A 22383-nucleotide genomic window follows, 5' to 3' on the forward strand; every position below is an offset into this window, starting at 1 on the left:
CATATAAAGAGAATGAAGATGTATAAAGCAGAACACAGGTTGCGGGTGGAAGTGGCCTCAATGAAATCAGATGACAGCATAGTGGCAGTATGTAAGTGTGTAGTGATTAGTCCCAATAAAATAATAAAGGACTGACTGGTGAGATGAAGGAGAACTTGACAAGAAAAGAATGTACAAGATTGTAAGTGTATGGATAATTGCAAGAAAGTCTTTAGACACATGCACACTTAAGCAACAAGTACTCACTCAGCAGATATGGCCACAACATGTCTGATTTCTTACCCTTAGATTAGACCAAAGTATGCTACAAAAACAATTTCAAGAAGTTAGAAACAAGGTACTTGCTTTCAAAGGATCTATGTTGCCTTCTGGGAGTAAATACAATCTGAATGTTAACATGTTTGGCAAATGGTCCTAATAAATGTCACAACTCTTCACCTTGTAACCTGAAGTCAAAGACAAGTGTTCCCAATAATAAACGTAGAAAGCCTTGTCACTGATCCTGTTACTAAATAGAAACTAAATTAAATTAAGCAATTGACACACACACACACAAAAAAAAATAAATAAATAAAAAAAAAAATATATATATATATATATATATATATATATATATATATATATATATATATATATATATATATATATATATATATATATATATATATATATATATATATATATATATATATATATATATATATATATATATATATATATATATATATATATATATATATATATATATATATATATATATATATATATATATATATATATATATATATATATATATATATATATATATATATATATATATATATATATATATATATATATATATATATATATATATATATATATATATATATATATATATATATATATATATATATATATATATATATATATATATATATATATATATATATATATATATATATATATATATATATATATATATATATATATATATATATATATATATATATATATATATATATATATATATATATATATATATATATATATATATATATATATATATATATATATATATATATATATATATATATATATATATATATATATATATATATATATATATATATATATATATATATATATATATATATATATATATATATATATATATATATATATATATATATATATATATATATATATATATATATATATATATATATATATATATATATATATATATATATATATATATATATATATATATATATATATATATATATATATATATATATATATATATATATATATATATATATATATATATATATATATATATATATATATATATATATATATATATATATATATATATATATATATATATATATATATATATATATATATATATATATATATATATATATATATATATATATATATATATATATATATATATATATATATATATATATATATATATATATATATATATATATATATATATATATATATATATATATATATATATATATATATATATATATATATATATATATATATATATATATATATATATATATATATATATATATATATATATATATATATATATATATATATATATATATATATATATATATATATATATATATATATATATATATATATATATATATATATATATATATATATATATATATATATATATATATATATATATATATATATATATATATATATATATATATATATATATATATATATATATATATATATATATATATATATATATATATATATATATATATATATATATATATATATATATATATATATATATATATATATATATATATATATATATATATATATATATATATATATATATATATATATATATATATATATATATATATATATATATATATATATATATATATATATATATATATATATATATATATATATATATATATATATATATATATATATATATATATATATATATATATATATATATATATATATATATATATATATATATATATATATATATATATATATATATATATATATATATATATTAATATATAACGAACAGGATAGGAGGTGTCAAACCTGTTCGTAGAGTGAAAATACGTTCAGCGTAAGTAGTTTTCCCATAGGAAATAATGGAAATAAGGGGGATGCATTCTGGGCTGATCCCCAACATACCACATGGGCTAAAAAAAGAAATTATATATACGTTTGGCAACATATTGGGCCACCGGTGTACCACTACTTTTATGGTGTCATATGAGTCATTGGAAGTTAGAGGAGCTACGTACAAATTCTCTCACTTTCTCGCATTTATGTTCACAAAACAACATTTCTACTAGCTTTTTACAAACCTTGCCCCCAAGAAAGAATTGTTTTGTAATGCATAAAGTTAAATCTTACATGGAATATCAAAAAATAAAGCAGAGATGAGATCAGCCACAGACAAGGCGGGAGACTCGCGGCGACTCGGCCGCTTCTTCTTCTTCTTCTTGTGACTCTTTTAGCCTGCATGTTGTCTTTCCCCATGATATTTGTCTCCACTCCGTGGCACTGAGTGACATTGAATTATTAATGAAATACCGCGGTATTTCATTTTTAATTCACTATCACTAGGTGCCACGGAGTCAAGGTTATCCTCGTGGCATGAGCGTATATGAATACTAAGATATGATATCCATTATAGCAGACAAGAGAGGAGTGGAAACATAAACATCATGATGAAAGTAACACACAAGCAAAAGAAGAAGAAGCAGCCGAGTGGCCGCAAGTCTCCCGCTTCGTCTGTGGCTGATCTCATCTTTGTTTTATTTATTGGTATTCTAAGTAAGATTTCACTTTATGCATTACAAAATCCTTTCTTGGGGCAAGGTTTGTAAAAAGCTAATAAAAATGTTGTTTTGTGAACATAAATGCATATATAAGACAGTAACACCACCTCGAGAGGTGGTGTTCCCAGCAACAGTACCATACCACAGTATTTCATTAGTAATTCACTATCACTCAGTGCCACGGAGTCGAGGTTATCCTCATGGCATGAACGTATATGAATACTAAGATATGATATCCATTATAGCAGGCAATAGAGGAGTGGAAACATAAATAAATACCATGGTGAAAGACAACATGCAAGCTAAAAGGGTCACAAGAAGAAGAAGTGGCTGAATCGCCGCTAGTCTCCACCTCATCTGTGGGCAATCTCATCTCTGCTTTATTTTTTGGTATTCCATGTAAGATTTAACTTTATGCATTACAAAACAATCCTTTCTTGGGGGCAAGGTTTGTAAAAAGATAATAGAAATGTTGTTTTGTGAACATAAATGCATATACAAGACAGTAACACCACTTGGAGAGGTGGTGTTACCAGCAACCTGAGAGCAACCTCGTTACTGTCCCTCCAAGTGTTCATGGATGCCATTTTGCAGCAGGAGGTTGCTCTGACGTTATTAAAGAATCTTGGATCCAGTTCCCGGTCTTCTTGTGCCTCATTTGCAGTCTGCCAGCACTGAGTACAGACGGAATCTCTTCAATCTACCTATAATTCACCAAGATGTCCCCAAAACGTCCTTCATCTTCTTCTGCATGTGGGGTTATTTTTGATAAGTGGATTTTTGATAAAGTGGTCATGCTCAGAGGAAGATGGTGACTGACTGTGGTGTGAGTGCTGAAGGCAGTGACGCAGTGAGTGTTTTGTTTACGTATTCTTTGTTTTGTTGTCTTATCTTATTATTTTTTGTTTTCTCTTATTATTCTTGCTTTTCCCTTTACTTTAAATACACTTCTAGTAATTAAAATGGTAAATAATAAAAACATGTTAATTTAGCAAATAAATAGAGTATTTTGTATGGATTTTTTTGGACCACATCCTGCATCCCCCCTATTATCTACTGTTTCTTATGAGAATTACATGTCTGTTTTATATGAATTTTGATATAAAAGATGCATCTTGGAACGCATCTATCGCGTAAATTGAGTTACCTGTATATATATATATATATATATATATATATATATATATATATATATATATATATATATATATATATATATATATATATATATATATATATATATATATATATATATATATATATATATATATATATATATATATATATATATATATATATATATATATATATATATATATATATATATATATATATATATATATATATATATATATATATATATATATATATATATATATATATATATATATATATATATATATATATATATATATATATATATATATATATATATATATATATATATATATATATATATATATATATATATATATATAAAAAATAAAAACATGAACAATAAATGCTATGTTATCAAACCTGTCACTCTCCACTATTTCAACAAAACAACCAAGTACTAACATGCAAGAATTGAGAGGTGAACATTCCCACGGCACAACTCTTATGATACCAACATTCAAACAATAACATCACAAGACACTTCCCTCCTGACACCACTGACTAACCACAGGAAACAGCACTGACACACAATTTGAACTAGGTCTTGAGAATCCCCACGGTGAAAGGCTTACGCACCTACACACTATCACCTGCTACAGGAAACACTGATAAGGGGATTGGGATTACCTCTCCTAGCTTCCACTGCCTATCTACCTATAGAACAGAGAGGAGGCAACACTCAGGTCACTAATACTGATGTACACACTCATCTAATTCCCTCCCTGATCTAATCACAAGTCATGAGTAGCTGCAAGTCTCCAGACAAAGGGTGTTAACAGTGAGCAACAAAGGAAACGTGACTCATTTTGGTGAACAGTGAAGGTTCTAAACATAGGATTGCTACTCAACATGAACACATTTTACATCTTTGTTATTCTCACTTTTATTCAAGTTAACAGTGCCATTTTATTTGAGCCGGTTGGCAAGGCGTGTCTGTCTGAGCCTGATTTCTGCACCTGTGGTCGCCTCTCAGTCACCTGTGACTGCAACAATGGTGTATGTTCCTTTCACCTTCATGCTGTCACTTCATACCTTTTGGTCAAATTGGAAAAAAAAAAAAAAAAAAAAATTCTAAGAGATGTTTAAGATGATTTAAATTTCCATCAGATTTTAGTTTTTATCATTCATAGTTCCATTTATAAACTGAACATAAAAACAATGTAAGCATCTGGTTTGAGATTTTGGTACTGCCAAGTCTTTCTGGTGCCTCTCACTTCATTACACATGACTCAAGTAAGTAAAATTGATCTGTTGTTATTTCAGAGCATGACTACAAGCAAATTATTTCACAGCACAAGAGAGATCACAATAAAGAACTGCAATCACTTAGCAGTAACTCATGGGAGCTTCAAATCTGGACCCCTAACAGTCATTTTCCAAAACATACAAAAACTGAGCCTGGCTGCTGGCTCATTTGAAGTGGGCAACAATGGCCGCATCAACATTACAATCTCCAACTCTACGCTCAGTGAAATTCCCTCTGACATGTTCAACACGACCCATCCAATAGTGCGGGAGCCCAGCCGTCCTTCAGGTGTTGCCTCAGCCACACATGAATTGGTGTTCCATGTGGCTGGCAGCGAGATTGGCAGGATAGCACCAAGAGCATTTGCCAGATGTACATTGCACAGACTAACCATCACCAACACTACTCTTAGCCATGTAGACACAGGAGCCATTCATAACCAAGTGCAGGATGCCATCAGTTTCATCAACAATACCTTTGTGTCACTGGGGAAACAAGCAGTGGCTTTCTTCAGCTCCCACACAAACACAAAACTGAGACTCGATGGTAATATATTTCAAGGTAAGACTGCAATAATTCCAATAGGATAAAAGGATTCTTCCAAGACTGGAAACCCTCAATGAGATATTCTTTCCAAAGTTTCCCTGCAACTCAAATGCTGTGCTCTTTTGTCAATTTTATCATCATGACCCCATTTCTCAGAGAATGATATGATGATGATGATAGTTCCCAGCGGGGATAAAGGAAAATACAGGTAAACCCTGCTTAATGAAGGGGTCACGTTCCTAAAAAACCTTCGTTAAGCAAAACTTTGTTAAGCGAACCGATTATAACAAGTCTAACCCGACTTGAACTTCCATTGAGAGTAAACAAAGCGAGAGTGCATCATAGTACAGTGAAAGGTTTAATGAAAGTAAAAATTATGAAGTTAAACATTTAGGCAGTTTAATTTAAGTCATTATAATGTACACTAATGTATGTATGTACGTAACTTTATAATGTTGATGATCTTAAATTTATGAAGGGAGGGAGAGTGGAACGGGAAAGACACTAACCAGCAACCTGTGGAATGTACACAAAGGGTGCTTCATTGTATCATTGTTTTGTATGTGGTACATACAAAACTTATGTAACACATTTCCACAAGGCTTTCCATTTTATCCATTGTAGAGTCACGAGTTCAGGTGGTTCTTTTAGCTTGCAATGAAGATACGGTCTCACTAGCATTCTTAATAGAGTCTGCTGACTTGAAAATAGTAGAGACAGTAGATGGAGTCAAGATGGTGGCGAGCAATGCTATTAGTTTTCTCGCCTCTCTCGTGTCTGTGAATAATATTCATCTTCACTTCGAGAATAAGAGACTTCCTGGTCTTAGAAACGCTAGGTGACATTGCAGGACATTTTGGTGGTAAGTTGAGCGAGGGAAGACGAGCTGCTGCTGACACTGTTATTGTTTTGAACAGAGGGAGTGAGTGGTGGGCGTGTTGTCCATGAGAGGCGCTGGTATATTCAAAAGCCTGTCGGCTTGCGTGATATGGCGGGGCTTTCAAACTTGGAAAAAATTACCTGGATAAAACTTTGTTAAAGCGAGTTTGGTGTTCATTAAATGAGCAGATGGTAGTAAAATGAAACCTTCGTTGTAGCAAAATTTTGTTGTGTGAACCTTCATTAAGCGGGGGTTGGCTGTATCAATAATGTGACAAAACCTCAGTGGGCATGTCCTTGCCATCATGGTCATTCATTCATTCCACTAATGCCTTTTAGGTCAACCTATCATTCACCAATACTTTCCTTTCCACCACATCCTCTTCACAATTTTTCAAAAATTTTGTATGCAGCATTCATGCCAGCATGGGGGAAGAGCCTTTGGTACTGGCTAGTGGCACAGAACACTGATGCTTCTCATTACTCTAATAGACAACACTTGCTGTGCAATGCATCATGCTCCATGCTAAGCAAATCAAGTGGGTGACAAAAATTCCAAAATTTGAGCAATGAAAAGTTCCATATAGGAGTAAGTAACATTGTCACTAGAAAATAATGGGAAAATTACCAACTCTTCTTTCTCCAGTCTGTTCTTGCTGACTTTTTCCTAACTCAAAACACAAACACTTGCATTATTACTTCATTATAATAAACAATAATTTTCTTTCTTGTAGGCAATGTCCCTTTGTTCCTGGAGGGAAACATTACAGGAGATGTTGACATCAACAACAACAGCTTTCCCAGGCTAGAGAGTTCACCCTGGAAACTGAGGGTACAGGGTGATGTCTTGCTTAAAGGCAACACCTTTGCTTCCCTTCCTCGCCATGGACTGGATTTCACTGTCCATCACCGCATCAGTCTGGTTGAAAACAACATCCAACATCTTGGACCCGAAGCCTTCCTACTCATCATACCCCAAGGTAACATGACTCGTATCTCTCCTCAGGGAATCATCTTTATGCTTTGTAAAACAATACTTTTCACAAATAGTACTTTGACTTTCCCTCTACTCTGTCAGTATGCTACACATAATGATTATTTGTAGGAACGTAATGACAACTTATGGAAGGGTGGTGAAGGGATACGCGGGCTGTGGATGTGTACTTTATTCCTGACTAGTTTCACTGTTATAGCTTCTTCAGAGGAAATGATGGCTTGCAGGCCAAGCTGTACAGTTATATAGGATTCTGGAGGATCCCAGACGGTATTGAGTATGGCACGGCTCTCGCTGATTGGTCCTTAAAGAACACGGGACTTTCTCTGCCTTCTGCTGCTACCTTGGTGGCTGCCTCCGCCCACACTACATTGCCTGTTCTCTTGTTTAAATTCTCTTTGTTCAGGGTAATATATATGGCTTCCCATGCCTTCCTGTGTTGTTTCGAGAGATCGTCCTTTAACATTTTTACTTCACTCCACTTTGGTAAATGTCCTTTCTCATCAACATGATTCACTAATGCACTGCTTATTCTGTGGTGCCTGACGTCTGCCCTGTGCTCTTTCACTTGTGTCGGTAGTCTTCTGATCGTTTCACCAGAAGTATTTCTTATTGCATCCACCGCATGGGATTTCGAAGATTAAGCTGCGTGTGTTATCAGTTTGTTTTACTTTCTTCTTTATGAGGTCCTTGATCTTGTTACCTGTGGATGCTATTATGCATAGGTTGGTATTACTCAGCATCTTAGACAGCTCTCGGGTCAGTTGTGAATAAGGCACCACTAACAACTTTTCTTCATCATTCTCTCTCCTTTTTTCTTTGCATGATGAATCTTGCCTTATCCTCCAACGTGCATCGTAGACACTTCGGGTATCCTAGTTTCGAGGTGTTTCTGATGTAAACTAACTCTTCTTGTGATTTCATAAGATTAGTGACAATGTGCGTCAAGTTTGGAGTGTTTCATTTCAATGGCTGTGAGTATCTCCAGCACGAAGGTTTAGCAATGGGTTCCCCTCTCAGTGCAGTAATGGCATCTTTATACATGGAGTTGCTGGAGAGGGAGCATTACCTACGCATTCTACAAAGAAGATCAGTGTGGTACAGATAAATTGACGACACACTAGTGATAACACACGCAAACACAAACATCACAAACCTCCTACATAATAAGTTGAATAGTGTGAGTGACAAAATACAATTCACAATGGAGTCGGAGTGCGAGGCCCACCTTCCATTTCTGGACACAGTGTTAATATGATCAGGTAAAAATATTGAATTCAAAGTATACAGGAAGCCGACTAACAAAAATTATTTCATCAGTTTCTACAGCGCACATGACCAACGCACAAAATCGGAAGTAGTGATTGGCTTTTTCCTCAGAGCACTAAGGATATGCAGCGAGAAATACCTACAAGAAGAGTTAGTTTACATCAGAAACACCTTCTCGAAACTAGGATACCCGAAGGGTCTACTATGCACGTTGGAGGATAAGGCAAGATTCATCATGCAAAGGAAAAAGGAGAGACAGAATGATGAAAAGTTGTTAGTGGTGCCTTATTCACAACAGACCCGAGAGCTGTCTAAGATGCTGAGTAATACCAACCTACGCATAATAGCATCCACAGGTAACAAGATCAAGGATCTCATAAAGAAGAAAGTAAAACAAACTGAAAACACACGCAGCTTAGTCTACGAAATCCCATGTGGTGGATGCAATAAGAAATACTTCGGTGGAACGAGCAGAGGACTATCGACACGAGTGAAAGAGCACAGGGTGGACGTCAGGTACCACAGAATAAGCAGCGCATTAGTGAATCATGTTGATGAGAAAGGACATTTACCAAAGTCGAGTGAAGCAAAAATGTTAAAGGACAATCTCTCGAAACAACACAGGAAGGCATGGGAAGCCATATATATTACCCTGAACAAAGAGAATTTAAACAAGTGAACAGGCAATGTAGTGTGGGCGGAGGCAGCCGCCAAGGTAGCAGCAGAAGGCAGAGAAAGTCCCGTGTTCTTTAACCCTTTCCTTCCGGCGCTTAAACTATTTTCCTGTTTGCTATGACGGCTAAAAATGGTAAACCTAGAAATTGTCAGAAAACTATTTGAATACTAATAAATATTTTCTCTTTGTTATTCTAAATACAATGATGTACTTTGTAGCTCAATGTGACCTCTGAAAGTTCAGTTTATGCCTTATCAAGGATTCCTCCTCCTCCCGCTGTGTGATCCGTCTTCCAGAAACAGCCCGGAGAGCGATGATACCGCGTGCACACACACACACACACACACACACACACACACACACACACACACACACACACACACACACACACACACACACACACACACACACACACACACACACACACACTCTCTCACACACACACACACACACACACACACACACACACACACACACACACACACACATATGAGTGGAGCAAGGAGTGGCAGATGGAATTTAATATAGACAAGACCCATGTTATGAAAATGGGAAGAAGTAGATACAGACCAAACTGGGATTACAGGCTGGGTGATAAGAAAATTAAAGAGACCAATGAGGAGAAAGACTTAGGAGTAACCGTGTAAGACACTTTGTCACCAGAGAAACACATTAACAAGATTTTTTTGAAAACATATAACATGCTTCAAAATATTGGCCTTGCATTCCACTACCTAGATGAAGGAATGATGAAGAAGATATTATGTACCTAAATAAGACCCCAGTTAGAATATGCAGCTTGTGTCTGGTCACCGCATATGAAGAAAAATGTGAAGAAGGTAGAAAGGGTACAGAGGCTGGCAACAAGGATGGTACCAGGACTCAGGGAGTTAGACTATGAGGAAAGACTGAGGAAGCTGGGGCTGACCACATTAGAAGAGAGAAGAACAAGAGGAGACATGATAACTATGTATAAATTGGTGAACAAGATTGACATACTGGACAGAGAGTTGATAAAGGTGACCACAAGTAATCATCTCCGAGGACATGGAAAAAAGCTAATAAAAGACATCTGTCTAAATGACGTGAGAAAATACAGTTTCCCGCATCGTAGCATTGATAAGTGGAATAAACTGAGCAGTGATGTCATTGACGCGGTGTGTGTCAATCAGATGAAAGAGAGATATGACAGGAATGGACAAGGAGACAGGACACAGAGAGCTTAGCTCGGGGCCTGTAATACACAAATAGGTAAATACACACGCTTTCATGCGCCAACCTGTTAGTTGATCTCTCTCTCTCTCTCTCTCTCTCTCTCTCTCTCTGACAAGTTACCTTCTACCATTTTATTATAAAATTGAAGATAATGAAAAAATTAACATGAAAGAATGATAGGTAATATTTTTTTTCACTTTCCGAGTCTTCAGTAATGTTTTCGCTTTCTTCAGTTTCTTCTTCTAAATATTCACTGTCACTGTCTTCAAACTCAGAAACACTGCTAAATACATATGTTCTGTCCTGCTCCATGGTGAGTTATGATCTGAGATCCCTCGCTCTTATCAGGATGTCTCTTCGCACTTATCATGGTGCTTTCCACCCGGTGGGTTGCTGGGGTTGCCAAGTGTCGCCCGGAGAAAAGGAAAATAGCTTAGTTACTGCTAAATTTCCAGAGCTAGTGACAACACTACATGTGGAAACATGCCAGACACTTCCACTCACCATCTGACTCAAGAAATCGCGCTTGGAGCTCAAAATTGAGGCGCGAAAATTCTTGATTACGGGTATGATCGCTGTCGTTACGGACGCATTGATGCAATCATATACACACGATTGCTGGAAGGAAAGGGTTAAGGACCAATCAGCGAGAACCGTGCCGTACTCAATACCGTCTGGGATCCTCCAGAATCCTATATAACTGTACAGCTTGGCCTGCGAGCATTCATTTCCTCTGAAGAAGCTATAACAGTGAAACTAGTCAGGAATAAAGTACACATCCACAGCCCGCGTATCCCTTCACCACCCTTCCACATAATGATTATTATTGAAAATAGAACATTTTTCATAGGTTGTGAGCAAACATGTCAGACTGAGATTCTCATCTAATTCTGGTTCAATTTTCCATTACCTATATTTTCAATGGACTCACTCTACCTATGGCAAAAATTAACCATATCCACTACAGGGAAGAAAACCATCCTCTTCATGGATGGTAATCTGATTCACCAGCTGGAGCCAATGTCCCTCTGCCTCAATGAAGCTTTCTCCCCAAATTCTATTTTCATCAAGCACGCCAGATTCCAACAGAAGTGTGAGTGCAACATTACTGCAACTCTCTCTCAAGCACTTGACATAAAAGACCTCACAATACAAGTAAGTATCTTCAGTGTAATGCTCCAAAAATTTCTAACCAACAAAACTATAACATTCAACTCCTCCTATTAATTTTCTTAACCTATTCCTTTACAAACAAATACACTTAACCCTCTGCTCTATTGCACCTTCTGCTATCATGTTTTATTGTTATCACGCATAATAAAAAAGTTGCTATGTCTATATCGCACACACAATTACTATTATTGCGCAGCAGTCATTAAAAAACTCCAAGGTTATAACATCACTTGATAGTTGAGTTTCTATGTATACTTTTATTGAGAAACAGTTCTTCACATATTTTTCCCAATCTATCCATCCACCTTAGCTCCTAATCATCCACAATGAGGTACCGTATTTGACGACATATAGGATGCATCTTTTTCCAATATTTCTACTTACTCTAACTGCATGCATCATTATTTTATTGCTGGTATTTTTATCATTACCAGTATTATGACTTTTAAAAACAAATTATGATAAAAATGAAATAATCTGACCTATGAAGCTGTGACGCATGTTTTATAATATGTATCAGCTGATCGCCACTCTGACTCAATGCCATCTAGCAGTGAGGAGTAACAGTAAGTTCATGATCATAACAAAGCACATCAACACCCTCACCGTTATGGCAACAGGAGGAAAAAGATCAAGCTACACAATCTCTTACAAATTACATGTAATGGATTATGCCAAGGAGCATGGCTTTGGGCCACCACCTACAGAAAAAATAGTAACTGTCTGGAGACAGCAAGAAGACTAATTGAATAGCACACGTAAAAATAAAGGTTTTCTGCTTATGTTATGTACTGCTAGATTGTTTTCAATAGTATAAAATTTAATACACTGAAAACCTACTTTTGGCTTGTGTCTTACACACCCGTGCATAATATATGCCGTCAAATACGTTAAATGAAATACTTCAAAATGTGTGTTGTTATTCTGACTCTTGATTAAGTTTTTTTGTATTGTATTATTTCTTCTTCTTTTTTTTTTTTTTATAATATTACATGGTATAAAAACTGGGCAAAAAGTGACAAAAAATGACAGCTTGGAGGTACTAGTGTCAACTTGAATTATTACCATGGGTTCTTCACTTTGGCTATTGTAATTTCAGCTATCACTCAGTGATAGATGCACCAGTTAGGCACAATAGTGGAGGGCTGAGTGCACTTAATACCTTAACTATATACTATTGTATATGTTGAGTAGTATTTATCTTCTTTAGCTCTGAAAAAAACTAATCCAATATACTCTGTGCAATGGCGTAGTGAATAAGGTGGTGAGCCTGGGATCAGACAGACGTCCATGCATAAGTTCGAATCCCACCTTTGTCATTTCTTGAGCAGTTTAAAGTTACCTACATATCACTATGATACCGAGGCTCTAGTGAAGGTGTAAATGCCTTACACCAAAGATGTGCTTGGGTGGTGCTATGGGCCCTGATATGGGTATCACTATAAATAAAATTGCCTAAGCTGCTAACGGGTGGAAGCTGATTGATTGATTGATACATTTTTTGCTGTATTAATAGCTAGATACAACAAAGAAGGAGGATGGACCCTACCACCCACCTCCTGGACAAAGACATAAGGGTAGAGTATTAAAACATATAAAAATATATAGTATACATTACAGAAATACAGGGGATCCTCGCAATTTGACGGGGTTAGGTCAGTTTTTCATCGGTTCAATCAGCGTTTATTCAAATCGTGAAGCAATTTTTCCCATGAGATACTTAAGAATTAAGGGGGATAGGAACCAACCTCCAGCCTAGACCCTCTCAAAACATCACTATAACATCTAAAAAACACTAATTTAGACTATTAGATATAAATGAAACCTATTAAAGGTTTCATTTATATCTAACTTTTTTTTATTAAACACATTAGGGTGCTGTACAGTACATTTTTGGAAATAAAAACACTTGCAGCGGTCTCGTAGTACTTGTCCCTGTTCTTCCAAATTGTTGATACTGTTGATCTAGGGACACCCATTTGCACTGCAACAACACTGTGAGCTATACCTGCCTCACACTTTCTTATAAGCTCAAGCTTACCTTTGAAAGGCAGGAAATTGTGCTTCTTAGGGCTAGGGCTGGAGGTGGCTTTCCGTTATCTTGAGTCAGACGAAATACACATTTTCCTCTAGTGTCAATTTTTAGTCAAATTAATATCTATGGTTTCTAATTAACACTTTTAAAATAAAATTTATTTTTTTGTTAATTGGAATGATGCTATAATCTCAAATCAATAGAATCTTGAAAAGTAGATGTAAATGTATTTGTGTGTGTGTATATATATATATATATATATATATATATATATATATATATATATATATATATATATATATATATATATATATATATATATCTTTTGCCCTAGCCTAACAGTGAAAAGTAGTTCAGTTGTTTGTTTACATTTCTCTGGAACTGCGACGTTCCAAGGTTGAACTTCCAAGGAACAACTGGCCAAGATGAGCAACTCTGTTGTTTATGAGTGGACAAAGCTGTCTGAAGAGTTTCTCATAGAGGTCATTAAAGGCCAAAAATAGCAACAGCTTGCTGGGGGTGAAGGGGCCACAGTTGTTTACAGTTGACAAATGCGACAAAGGTGGAAGCGAGCTTGTGTGTGACGACCAGCGTCGACAAAAGTTGATAGTCTTCAGAAAGTTGACAGAAAAAATTGACGGAAAAGTGTTAGTGTGACGCCGCCTCAGCGACGACACAGGGTAGCATCGGTTTACACTTCTGCCTAGAGGTTTGCAGCGATTTTGAGGTGGCGGTGGATTTTGACCGGGTGGGTGGCACGCGAGATATGAATGTCGAATTGGCAAGTCAATCGGTCGAACCTTGAGGATTGGATATTAATTAACTGAGTTTGAATTGGCGATAATTCGAACTGCGAACGGTTGAATCACGATGATCCCCTGTACAGTAAAACCTCGCGATACAAATGCCCCATTATACAATTTTTTTGATATACAACGAAAAATTTCATATAATTTACGCCTTGAAATGCGAAGATATTTTTAAGATACGAATAGCCATCGGTAGGTAGCACAGCGATTGCTCAGCTACCCGCATCCACCCGAACATTCAGCCCGCATTGTGTATCGTTGTTCATCCTTTGTACATGTATGTGTCTGTGCTCCTCAGCAGTGTGTATTTTTTTTTACGTTTTGTTAACTCAACTCATGGGTCCCAAAAGTAAAAGTTTGGCAAGAAACACACAAAATAGCCTGTATTCACATACTGATTACACTTAGAAATTCAATAAAAGAGTGAGTACAAGTGGTGTTCTGCCCATAAGCAGCTCTTCCTCTTTGCAATGCAAAAACCAAGAAGTCTCTAGATATCATGGTTACCAAAATATCATAGGTTGAATGAGGTAGCATCATTGGTGTACGTGGCCTTGCGTCCAATCTGGTTCAGCGGCCTTGGCTACAACGATAGAAAATGGGCCCCTTGTATCCTCTCTCTCTCTCTCTCTCTCTGTCTCTCTCCCATCGCCTGTTTTGATACCACTCTCATTCAAAAGTGGTCTCCACGTAACATGGCGAGAGACCCGAGAAGTAAGGCGTGCGGGAGAGGTGGCGGAATCAGACATCGTGAAATCACTATCGCTCCTACCATCCATCGTTGGTGGCACAGTGACGTAGAGTATATGTTTACTCCTGATGAGTGTTGCCAGCTCAGAAGCAAAAAAAAAAAAAAAAAAAAAAAAAAAGGGAAGAAAATAGCCAAAATATAGCCGTATAAAGCCTAAATGTCTATCGATGTACCCCGAGTCTTGCGTGATGAATGTCTATTGACATGTCCCAAGTTTTGCAGATTAAATTGTTATTTTGGGCAATATAGTACATTTATATCATGCATACAAGCATACAATAAACATTGTATTTATCTTATATCAAATCTATATTTGGTTGGTATTCAAAGCATGTTAATTTTTTTGGTGGGTAAATTTGTATCACAGGAACAAATTAATTCTATTTCCATTAATTTCTATGGGAAAAAATTTATTTGATATACGATTTTTTTTATATACAACAATTGTCACGGAACGAATTAAATTCATATGTCGAGGTACCAATGTATAAGTAAATCAATAAGTACAGATATTGCACACCTTATTGTAGCATACAGTTCTGCCCTAGTGGAAGACATGTGCAGAGAGCCGCCTGGAAACCTCAGTGTCAGTGCAGTGATTGGCAGAGATTGGTGCAAGCTGAACATCGCTTCCCATACTCTTAAAGTAGACCTACAGGTGCTATAGGATATAACATGGAGAAAAAAAAAAAAATAAAATAAAATAAATAAAAAATAAAATAAATAAAATAAACTATAATCCCAAGCCAAGGAGGTTATATTGAAGGAGACAGCATGTGCCTATCCTGCTGTACTAAAAAGTGAAGCCAGTGGGCGGAGCTTATGAGGCGGTGGACGGAGCTTACGATTGTAACTAACACCCAAAACATTACCCTCTCCTGTGTAAGCAATGGGAAACTGCCACCTTCTTTTTAATTATTAAAGGAAAACTAAGAAAGAACTGATGGTTCAACTTATGTAAACCACAATATAGTTTCCTAAATATGTAGTATAGACCTGTTATTAACGATGTTAATGTGAAATAGCTACAATGTTGAAAGAAATACAGCAGGACGTTTCCACAAGAAATTACAGCACAAAGATTACTTTTCTCATTTGATGCATGACACGGAATAAATAGTGAAGTAAAATTTCAGTGGTTGATGCTTTTTCCAATGCCCAGTGACATGAAATCACACATCATTCTAAATAAAAGCTATACAACGAGAGAGAGAGAGAGAGAGAGAGAGAGAGAGAGAGAGAGAGAGAGAGAGAGAGAGAGAGAGAGAGAGAGAGAGAGAGAGAGAGAGAGAGAGAGAGAGAGAGAGAGAGAGAAATATTAATTAATGTATATCTCTTAGAGAGAGAGAGAGAGAAATATTAATTAATGTATATCTCTTAGAGAGAGAGAGAGAGAGAGAGAGAGAGAGAGAGAGAGAGAGAGAGAGAGAGAGAGAGAGAGAGAGAGAGAGAGAGAGAGAGAGAGAGAGAGAGAGAGAGAGAGAGAGAGAGAGAGAGAGAGAGAGAGAGAGAGAGAGAGAGAGAATTTTGACGTGTTAAGTAATTGCTATACCAAGAAAAATCAACCTTCAGGCCAAAAGTTTCACCTGATATACAGTTTATTTATTCTTCATTTAAATGCATATGTGTACATGTTTACATCTACATGCACATATGTATGTTCACATGTCTACATGACCTTTTTTAGTCATATGTTTGCCCCATAGACACCTTCCCACCTCTCACCTAAGTCCACCAAAGCTGGAAAACACTCATTTGTATGTATGATTCACCATCAAAATCTTCATGGCATAGTATTCCATGACTATTGCGAGTCTATTAAGGTCACATGTAATGTAAGCGGCCTCGAAACAGGGCCATAAGACAGAAAATAAAGAGCGTAACTCAGGCGTTCCCATGTATTTTCAATGGGCAGTCAGCAATGTTTTAGGTGTAAGAGGGACAGGAGCAGCAGCAGACCAATAGCGCGCTGGCTTCAGTTTTGTGACATCATGTCACCTGTTATTCAACCTCCCTGTCCTAACCTCCTTAGAGATGACTGATTTTTTAGTTCCTATCACTCCTTTACTGATGTTGTTGTCTTTGTTAACCTTCCCAGCAATGAATGAGAGAGAGAGAGAGAGAGAGAGAGAGAGAGAGAGAGAGAGAGAGAGAGAGAGAGAGAGAGAGAGAGAGAGAGAGAGAGAGAGAGAGAGAGAGAGAGAGAGAGAGAGAGAGAGAGAGAGAGAGAGAGAGAGAGAGAGAGAATCTTATCTCATGCTGAAGAAATATTCAAGAGAACTTTGCACAAAAATAGTGTCTTATAAGTTATAGGTATTAACAAGAAAAAAATATTTATTAGTAAAATGGCTAGTTCATAATTGTCAGGGTATATTCATTGTGGATGAGTATAATTAAGGACTAGTTCATAATTGTCAGGGTATATTCACTGTGGATGAGTATAATTAAGGACTAAAAGTTTCTTTGCTTACAGGCAATTTATGAAAATGGAGTGCAAGAGCAATGGTTTAAGAACGGAGAGTGTGTTCTGAAGTCTCAAGGCATTAGCCACATCTTCATTGACCAGTTCCTCATCCACTCCTGCCTTCCTCACAACGATACTACCAAGGACTCTGCCAGGGTAATCCTAATTGTCATCGCCTCAGTACTGGTGACCATAGCGCTTTGTGTTATTGTGGCCTGGAGGCGCATGAGAAGTACAGCCTCCACTGTCAGTTCCTCAGCTGCTGGTTATCAATCCTATACTGAACCCTGTCCACCCAACACAGGTAAGAGGTATACTAGTGGTAAATAATTGTGTGCAATTAGAGAAGGAATCATGTGGGAGAGTCACTGTATGGGAAGATGAGGGCTGCACTTGTAGTGAAGGATTGGTATGTGACAAAGGAAGAATTTTAGAGATAAGGGATGTAAAGGTGAGGGTTACAGTTGTGAGTGAGTGCTGTGTAATGACTAAGTTATGACACACAAAGGAGAAATGGTTTACAGGAAATGAGTTATGAGATAAGTGAGAAACTGAATATCATAAGAGTTGGGCTGAGTATACACAAGAAACTGTAGATGGGACTATGGATATAATGTGGTCCTTAATTTTTTTTTTTTTTTTTAATGCAAGAGGGAACGATGCCAAGAGCAACAAAATGTCAGAACTGCAGGTTCCCTGAAAAGTCAAAAGAGTCACCCAAAAGCAAGGGACAAATGTCTTAACACCTCTCTCTTAAAAGATGTTAAGTCGTAGGAAGATGGAAATACAGAAGCAAGTAGGGAGTTCCAGAGTTTACCAGTGAAAGGTATGAATGACTGAGAATACTGGTTAACTCTTATATTAGAGAACTGGACAGAATAGGGATGAAAGAAAGAAGAAAGTCTCGTGCAGCAGGGCCACAAGAGGAGGGGAGGCATGCATTTAGCAAGATCAGTAGAGCAGTTAGCATGAAAAAAGCGATAAAAGATGGAAAGAGATGCAACATTTCAGTGGTAAGAAAGAGGCTGAAGAGAGTCAGTCAGTCTGAGGAGAAGAGCTCACAAAAGTCTATCAACTTCTACCTTTCCTTCCTGCTGGAAGTTGGCCTACATTCAGCCTGTTCCTAAAAAGTGACCGTTCTAATCCCTCAAACTACCGTCCTATAGCTTTAATCTCTTGCTTGTCTAAAGTTTTTTAATCTATCCTGAATAGGAAGATTCTCAAACATGTCACTTGACAATTTTCTATCTGATCGCCAGTATGGCTTCCATCAAGGTCGCTCTACTGGTGATTTTCTGGTGTTCCTTACTGAGTCTTGGTCATCCACTTTTAGTGATTTTAGTGAAACTTTTTCTGTAGTGTTAGATATATCAAAAGCTTTTGATAGAGTCTGACACAAAGCTTTGATTTCAAAACTGTCCTCCTACAGTTTCTATCCTTCTCTGCAACTTTATCTCAAGTTTCCTTTCCGACTGTTCTACTGCTGCTGTGGTAGACGGCCACAGTTCTTCTCCTAAATCTATTAATACAGTGGTACCTCGACATACGAATTTAATTCGTTCTATGACAATCGTTATATACAAAAAAAAACTGCATACCAAATCAATTTTTCCCATAGAAATCAATGGAAATAAAGTGGTAGTTGTCGTAAAACAGGGGTAGCATGGAGACACCTGAGCCCATTATGAAAGTGTATTTACGGTAGCACAATACACAAGTGTAAACCGAGCGAAACGAGAGGCAGGAGGTGTAGCGTGTCGCCTGAGGCGGCGGCGAGCGAGGACTGAGGGGAAGGACGTGACGTCAGACAGAAAGGGAGTATGGGAAAAACAAAGGACATGCTAACATAATAAAATTCATTTGTTCTAGTGATACGAATTTACCCACCCAAAAAATTTATATGCTTTAAATGCCAACCAAACATACATTTAATATAAGATAAATACAATGTTTATTGTATGCATGATACAGTGTTCCCTCGCTATTTTGCGGTTCGACTTTTGTGGCTTCACTGTTTCACAGTTTTTATACATACTCGTAGATACGTTCTGCTGGATTTTTGCTATATCACGGGATCTGTGGCGTCACTTATTAATGCTGTACGTACAGTAATTTGGTAAATTGGTGTGTAATAACGACGACAATGTACATAAAGCACCGTACATATGCAGCCTCACCCAACATCTTCCCTTGTTGTATCCAAGGCCCATAGAATAGGTCGACCTATGCGCAGCTCTAAGGGGAAAAGAGCTGGGGTTAGTGACGTCAGTGGGTTCACCAACAGGGGAGCTTCCTCCCAGGACGTGTCTTTCTTGCATGGAAATCTCACGCTCTCCCTCTGCCCGCTGAGCAAATCATACTTACCTGGCACAGGAGACAAGTTTTGTGAAGGCTTCTCTGCTTCCTATTACCACTCCACACCCTCTACTTGCCAGCAAGTCTCTCTCTCTCTCTCTCTCTCTCTCTCTCTCTCTCTCTCTCTCTCAACTGTCAGAGCACTCTCTTTATCTCTCTCTCTCTCTCTCTCTCTCTCTCTCTCTCTCTCTCTCTCTGTCAGAGCTCTCTCTCTCAACTGTCAGAGCACTCTCTCTTTGAACGTTGTATCATTATCATATTTAATGATCTCAATACTCTTGCTGTTATTAATTATTATTATTATTATTATTATTATTATTATTATTATCATTATTTAATTTTTACATTACATATATAACAGAGGCAATTTATATCTACACAAGTAACTGAATGTCTTAATGTGCAAAATTGCCAGGAAAAAAAAAATAATGGTTTTCATTTATCACATACTACATACTACATATTATATACTTCTGATAATTAAAACAGTCACATACTGCACAACTCGGCATTGTGACCAATGTTGGCGCAGAACAGAGAGAGAATGGGAGAGAGAGAAGCACGTGAACACCTACCAGGCAGCTTGCTAACAGAACCAACATCCCTGCTCTGATTACTTGTGAACCCGCTGATGCCACGGATGCTCATATTAGACCCATTTTGAATGCCTCGTAGGTCGACCTTCTATTCCATGAGCCTGGGTTGTATCTTGCCAGTCTCATCCATGCTGTTGACTGTCTCACATACTGTATCTAAGTGTTGTGTTCGCGATAACTTTTTTTGTTTAAGTAGCGATTCGTTAAGCCCTTACAATGCCGCCTAAGCCCTGTGCCCCTGCGAAAGCTTCCTCTAGTGAGCCCAAGAGGAAGAGGATGATGATCATCATCAGTGAAAAAGTGAAATTTTTGCATATGATCAAAGAGGGCAGAAGAGGGTGAGTGTTATGTATCATGTGAGGGGGTGATGGGGAGGGGATGGGAGGGAGGGAGGGAGGGAGGAGAGAGAGAGAGAGAGAGAGAGAGAGAGAGAGAGAGAGAGAGAGAGAGAGAGAGAGAGAGAGAGAGAGAGAGAGAGAGAGAGAGAGAGAGAGAGAGAGAGAGTAAATGTATACTTACTCTATAAGGTTTTATAATTAAATAGATTTAAGTAAAGTACTCTATATGTAAAGTATAAATACTGTTTACATATTTTAAACATTCTGGTACCCACATATACATACACCAAAATTCCTGGGGGGGGAGGGGGGGAGGGCAAATCCTAATTTTTCACCTTTCGCAGGAGGTTCTGGTATCCATTAACAACGATAAACAAAGGGTCACTGCATTGCCCAAAATAACAACTTAATTCGCAAAACTCGGGACACTTCAATAGACGTTCATCACAAAAGACTTCAGGAAAGTTGATAGACGTTTAGGCTTTTTATGGCTAGATTTTGGCTATTTTCTTCTGTTTTTTTTTGCTTGTGAGCTGGCAACACTCATCAGGAGTAAACATATGCTATACGTCACTGTGTCACCAACTCCCATGATGGATGTTGTGAGCAACAGTGATTTCACAGTGTCCAATTCTGCCACCTCTCCCACGCACCTTATTTCTACACCACCATGTTGCAGGGAGACAATTTTTGAATGAGAGTGGTATCAGAACAGGAGAGAGAGAGAGAGAGAGAGAGAGAGAGAGAGAGAGAGAGAGAGAGAGAGAGAGAGAGAGAGAGAGAGAGAGAGAGAGAGAGAGAGAGAGAGATACAAGGGACCGGTTTTTTATCGCTCTAGCCAAGGCCGCTGAATCTGATCGGACGCAAGGCTACGTCCATCGATGATACCACCTCATTAAACCTGGGATGCTTTGGTAACTTGGTAACTATAGCATCTAGAAACTTCTGGTTTTTTGCATTGCAAAGAGGAAGAGTTGCTTGTGGCCAGAACACCATTTGTAGTCACTCATTTATTGAATTTCCA

General features: G+C 36.5%; 2 protein-coding genes across 3 annotated transcripts in view; one reads left to right on the plus strand and one right to left on the minus strand.

Annotated features, from left to right (window-relative positions):
- LOC123514289 (E3 ubiquitin-protein ligase MYCBP2-like) overlaps window positions 1–22383 on the minus strand; it is a 299710-nt gene that overhangs the window by 176271 nt on the left and 101056 nt on the right.
- The window catches only part of LOC123514290, a 38809-nt gene that overhangs the window by 12622 nt on the left and 3804 nt on the right, over window positions 1–22383 (plus strand). The window contains exons 8-11 of one of the 2 annotated variants that reach the window (XM_045272099.1): window positions 5277–5820; window positions 7419–7664; window positions 11806–11993; window positions 18080–18374. In XM_045272099.1, the coding sequence (XP_045128034.1) occupies window positions 5277–5820; window positions 7419–7664; window positions 11806–11993; window positions 18080–18374 (1273 nt within the window). The remainder of the gene's footprint in view (window positions 1–5276; window positions 5821–7418; window positions 7665–11805; window positions 11994–18079; window positions 18375–22383) is intronic. The other variant, XM_045272100.1, reaches the window with a different exon arrangement.

The sequence above is a fragment of the Portunus trituberculatus genome, chromosome 37, assembly GCF_017591435.1.
Source record: "Portunus trituberculatus isolate SZX2019 chromosome 37, ASM1759143v1, whole genome shotgun sequence".
Taxonomy (NCBI): domain Eukaryota; kingdom Metazoa; phylum Arthropoda; class Malacostraca; order Decapoda; family Portunidae; genus Portunus; species Portunus trituberculatus.